Below are 6,000 nucleotides of genomic sequence, written 5' to 3'. Positions count from 1 at the left end.
TTCCACATTTCTCTGGGGGAAGCTCCCTCGATACTGCTGTCACTCCTTGGAAGGGGTCCTGCACTTCGATGTATGAATTTGTGCCCCACCACTTTAAATGTTCACCATTCGCCACTGGTCCTCGCTTTCCGTTATCGTCTGCTGTTTGTCTGGGTGGACTTCACTGCTTAGGTAAAGGTACTGGGGCAGTGGTGCTCATACTCCCTACCCTGTGGAATTTGTATAAACAGTAAGGAGTCAAGACAATGCTATTACTTGGAAAGCCAATTACCTCCAATTCTCTGAACTTTTTCAGCATGCACTGAAATGCTACATAGTAGGCGCACACGTGCATCTCGCCCCCTCTCAATCACCACATTTACTCGCTGCAATGCTCAAGAAAAGAGATTCGAACCAATTTTGAAGTTTCCAACGTCGCAGCCTTTTTATTCACATCAACATTTAAAATTGCTCATAAGCAAAGTCCGTCAAGGGACAGGCATTTTCCTAGAAAACATTCTTTTAGTAGATATCAAAAGCAAGAAAGAAGATGAGTACACAAGACAAATATCATATTTCATATTCCAAGAACATCCATCACATGTTGTGAGATCCGCTGTGCGCTTTGTGCCAGAAGGCCCTACCTTGCAACAGACCCCCAGGTTCCACCCAGGGCATCCATGCACCATTCCAAAAGGACTTGACAGGAAAATCATTGGGACAACTTTGTCACATCTCCTCCAACCTTGAGAAGGACAACAAACTAAAATCCGGGGCACTGCATAGCGCACCAGTCCACGTGGGTACCTGAACACAGGTGTCCCAAAGTTCCAAACCAGACATCGCCGGGTAGGGAAGGAGAGAAGAGTCCAGGACCACCTGCAGGTCAGCCGCCATCCCGCCTGCCTGGTGCCCACACAAATCATACCCCACCAAGTGGTCAGTCCAGTCCCAGAATCAGAATTCTTGTTTATCCCCCTTCAATATCTGCCAGGGACACTGCCAGCTGAGGGTGGGTGGTTGACGAGTGATGCTGCTTCCAATTCACACCAGACATGATGAAAGGGACAAAGAGAAGGCTATCTGCCGTGTGGTGGCTTAAATGGTCCCCGGGGCATCGCTGCTCCTCTGATGACGTCGCCAGACGAACCTCCAACGCCTGCATTTCTTGTGCAATGCAGGGCTCCAACTCCTGGCACGACTATGGGCGCCTCTCCTCTAGTTGCAGGGGGGGGGGGGTGCACCTGCTCAAGAGGCTAACGATGGTGCTGCCACTTTTAAAAGAATGCTTAGAGACACCCTGAACCATTGCATGAATTGCAGCATGTACTAAGCCACGCCTGAAAGGGCATCTTGACTTCTATAAACTTTTCTGAAATCTTGGGTGACACAGCAGATTCTTCAAGAAATGTCAACTCTTGGACGAATCAAGTAGAGTGCGTGTCTGTTTGAGGATCTGGTGCAACAGGAGGAGGGACAGTGCATAATTTTAGCCGGTGTTTTCCGGTGCTGAGCACCGGCACTTAATTGGTTTCCGGTGCCGGCACCTAATTGTCAACACCATACTTAGGGCAGTCTACCACAAGGTGGCACTGCTCATGTAATTTACAGCTGAGCAACAGTTGTTTAGGGAAACAATATACATAAAAAATTGCTAATACCTGCCTCCCCAGCCATTCCTTCAGCTTTGGGGACCTGGAATAATCTGAACTGTCGCATTTACATGCAAGAGAGATGTTTAGTAGTTGTTTTGGCAGGAATGACAAGGGCAATGGGTGTTGCAAGCTGCAGTGGCCTCTTGGTCAGAGCCCTGGCACTTCATATTTTACAAATTAAGCACTGAAGAGGGAGCCAGTAATTTACAGAGAACAGGCTTGTGAATGAGCCAGCGCGAATCCCAAGACTGCAGCCTCGCATTCCCGAGCAGAGCTCTTCCAGGGGCGCGCTGTGAATGGAAGAAAACAAGTCGGCGCGTTGTGAAACATCGGTCGCACCCTGTTTACTTTATTAACGTGCAAGGACACGCAGTGCAAGGGATAAGCCAGGCACAACTGGAACATTTAAGAGGGATGGCAGCGTCTGCACAGGCTTTGCGTCAAGGTAAAGATCTCTTATTGTTAAGGTGTACACGTTCATTTTGTTTTAAACCTCAGAAAAGATTAAACCTGGTTCTTCCTGTGAGTAAACTTTTATTGACAGCTGTTGGATTCTGCCGTTAGAATTCCATTATTTTCGCCTAAAGATTCTAATTTACGTTTGTATTTATAGTATAGTGAACTGTGCGTTTTTTCTAATAAACATTCGACATCATTAAACCCACTGCTGTTTTTGACTATGATGCTGTAGGGTGTCAATGTATGAGCTATTTTTATGCATTCACGCCATAGACACATATTTAGTATTAGAATGGGACATGTGCCTGCGTGTGTGATAAGTATCACATCTTCGCAGTTCTCCCCTGACAGGTTCCAGCAGGTAAAACCTGCTGACGTTTACGTGCGGAAAAGGCCTGTAAAAAAAAGCTAAACATGCAGAATTTGGGCTGTTAAAATCTATTCTGCCTGTTATGCTCCAGTTTCAAGGATTCTTAAATTATATTTACTTCATGTGCTAACCACCCCTCACTGTTTCGCCAACTTGTAATAAGGGCTTCAGTCTTTGGAGTATCAAAGTGCCCTGGGCCCCGGGGCAGGTCTTGGCCCCTCGACAAGTTAGTAATACACAGTTACAATTGGGCGTAGTTGATTCAACACATCCCAAGGGTCATATACCACTGCACCTTCTGCACTCATTTGAGCTTCGCCTTTAGACTAGATTTCCGCATTCGGATTCTTAAAGCATTTAATGTAGGCAGGCGAATGTTGTGGTTGATGAACACCAAGGTTGGCTGGTCTTGGTTCTTCCACCTTATGCCTCTTTCATCCACCTCTTCTTGCCATTTTATTTCTCTCTTGTGGTTTATTTTTAATCTCATCCTTCTTTCTTGGTCACTGACTTCCTATCTTTCCCGACCGTCATTCCCCCCTTTATTCCCTTTCTCTATTGTTCTGGGTCAAAGTCTGATGAATAAAATTAAGTGCCAGTCAACAAAAAAGCGTGTAAGTGGGTTCCATCTGCTACCGCAGATTCAAATGAAGCAATATTTAGGTGTAATTTGCACTTTTCACCAGCGGAATCTGTAAAAATGTTGTGAAGAGAAGGCACTTATGAATGTGGAAAGTGCTCAAGATGCGTGGAATAAATGCAAAGGTGATAAAGTGGTGGTGCCTGTATTTCAATGAGGGTGTCATGGTAGTGGGCAGGTAAAATGTGGTGAATGTCCTATTACTTACCGGTAATCTTCATTACTCCTGGTCCCGTTGTCCTCGTCCCATTCCTGAACAAAGTGCAGATGACCATCTCCGCGACAGAAAGAAAGAACAGGAGCATGCTGGAATACCCAACCCACTCCCTCCCACTGGGAATACATAAGCAGTACCAGCCCAACATGCAGCCTGAAAATACCAAGCCAACAACCGGAAGGCCGGCCGCCAGGGAGGGAGGGAAAGGCGTAAGGAATGGGAGGAGGGCTACGGGACCAGGAGTAATGAAGATTACCGGTAAGTAATAGGACATTACCCCCAGGTCCCTCCTGTCTTCGTCCCACTTGAACAAAGTGGAGAATACCAAAGCAAACAACCCGACCTTCCGGACTCCCTTCAACGCCATAGGCACCAGACCGAAAAACGGCACCCCACATGAGCCCACAAGAAAGGAGAAAAACACAGGCAGGAGCACACAACCAACCACACCCCCAACCAAGCGGACAGAGCCGAGACCCCAAAACCAGCAGGGGACGAGGTGATGGTGGACGTGGTGGTGGTGGATGTGGTGGTGGTGGACATGGTGGTGGTGGTGGACGTGGTGGAGTTGATGGTGGTGGTGGATGTGGTGGTGGACGTGGTGGTGGACGTGGTGGTGGTGGATATGGGGGACATGGTGGTGGTGTACATGGTGGTGGTGGTGGATGTGGTGGTGGACGTGGTTGTGGACATGATGGTGGACGTGGTGGTGGTGGTGGACATGGTGGTGGTGGAAGACGTGGTGGACGTGGTGGTGGTGGTGGACGTGGTGGTGGTGGTGGAGGACGTGGTGGTGGTAGTGGACATGGTGGTGGTGCTGGTGGTGGATGTGGAACCCCCCCCAGCACATCCTCCCAAGTGCTGAACCCTACTCTCACCGTAAGGCCCCAAAAAGTCACTCAAGAAAGTCACAACGCAGCCCATAAACTAATGAGGAAGGATATAGGGGTGAGTGGAAATTATGTCAGATGCTATAAAATTAATCAGTCAGTCAAAACGTCTTTATTGCGATCATTATGATCATAAAAGACACATATACAAAAACAGTTAGCAATAAGATACATTATAGAACAATGAAAGTTAAAAAGATATCATTAAAAAGGATTTCGTTCCATTCTAAAAACTGTAATAAAAAACGTAAATAAAATGAGAAACATTTATTGCTTTCCCCTAGACCTATGGATAGATTGGCTTAATCCTAGGAAGCCAGCACATGCTCAGATTGTCTTCAGCTTGATTGCCCTTATTTTCCACACCCAACTCAAGAATTTGGACACGGCTATCACAATATGCTCCTCGGTATTTGATGTTAATATACGGAGAGCAGTGGCACAAGATCGAGTGCCCATATTAGGGCATAAGACTTTAATCCATTTAGCTCTGGGGGATTTGTATGCCGGACAGGTGAAAAATATATGGGGAACTGTCTCTGACTGCTCAGGACAGAAAACACATGTGTTGCCCGGTGTACTCTTCCATTTGCATGTGAAAGCTTTAACCGGAAGGGTACCTACTCTAAACTGAAAATAGAGTTTTTTGTCACCTGGTTTTGTTATAAAATCCCAGTAATCCTCATATTTGGCCACACTTTTGTGGTCTAAAAATAAATTAGTCAAAGGGCTATTCGTAGAGAGACGCGTGACTTGGTTCTAACCGTATTCCAATAGATTTCTTTAAAGGTCCTCTTAGAGGGGAAGGAATTACCAACGGGATCCTCCCATAAATGGCTCAGACCCATATCCTGTAGTCCACTTTTGACCTTTTGTAACCAAAGAATCTTGTGGGATGTATCAGCTCCAATAACATCTTTCAATGCATTGGCATAGACTAGCAACTCCGGAGTTGACCATAGTCTTCTCCAGAAGGCAACTGGTTTAAATCGTGCTGCTTCTACGAGCATATGACACCCAAGATCTAGGTAAAGGGGTTTCAGGGGAGTAGATTGAGGGAGACCGGTTAAAGCTCTAAGGAGTTTGTTCTGTGCCACGGTTAGAGGGGTTAGGTTGTCAAAACCCCATAACTCTGCACCATATAAAACTGACCCTTTTACCTTGGTATTATAGATCTTAAGTGCTGGTCCTACCGGCTTGGTCTGTGATAATTTATGTTCTTTCCCCAGCACACCAGCTAATTGGGCGTGCTTGAGGGCCATCAAATCGATCTGGGGTTGCCAGTTTAATTTTCTGCCCAGGGTTACCCCCAGGTAGGTGAAGACATCAGTTTGCTCTAATTTGGTGTTATTCAAATATACGTCTCCTCTAATCCGCTTTTGTTTGTGCAAGACCATGAATTTGGTTTTATCCACATTTATCAGCAACTCATGGTCTGCACAAAATTCCTCAAATCGAGTTAATGCCCTTTGCAACCCTTTTCGTGTTTTAGAAATAATCAGGGTGTCATCTGCAAACATAAGCAAGGGGACCTTCACACCTGCAAGAGTTGGAGCGTCAGTTGGAAACGTGGTGAAATAGTTAACAACCCTGTTAATAAAGGGTTGGAGCCATGACACATCCTTGACGGACCCCCTTAGATACCAAAAATCTTTCCGTAGTCTTGCCCTGAGATCCCCACCTTACTTGGGCGTAATTCGACTCATGTAACTTGACCACCAGAGATAACAATTCTGGTGGCATGCCCATGGCCTCCAGAACCCCCCACAACTTGGGGTGTGGAACTAAAT

The 6,000-nt window shown here is 46.3% G+C and overlaps 1 protein-coding gene across 1 annotated transcript in view; it reads left to right on the top strand.

The window, feature by feature from the left end:
• The first annotated feature begins 1,856 nt into the window (after positions 1-1,856).
• The window catches only part of LOC146867046 (glutathione S-transferase omega-1-like), a 155,163-nt gene continuing 151,019 nt past the window's right edge, over positions 1,857-6,000 (top strand). Inside the window, exon 1 of the mRNA XM_085614789.1 lies at positions 1,857-2,079. Within this exon, the coding sequence (XP_085470915.1) occupies positions 1,860-2,079 (220 nt within the window). The 5' untranslated portion in view covers positions 1,857-1,859. The remainder of the gene's footprint in view (positions 2,080-6,000) is intronic.

The sequence above is a fragment of the Triturus cristatus genome, chromosome 1_2 (assembly GCF_964204655.1).
Source record: "Triturus cristatus chromosome 1_2, aTriCri1.1, whole genome shotgun sequence".
In the NCBI taxonomy this organism is placed as follows: domain Eukaryota; kingdom Metazoa; phylum Chordata; class Amphibia; order Caudata; family Salamandridae; genus Triturus; species Triturus cristatus.
Note: the sequence above shows the minus strand (reverse complement) of the source record. Positions and strands in the feature narration are given on the sequence as shown.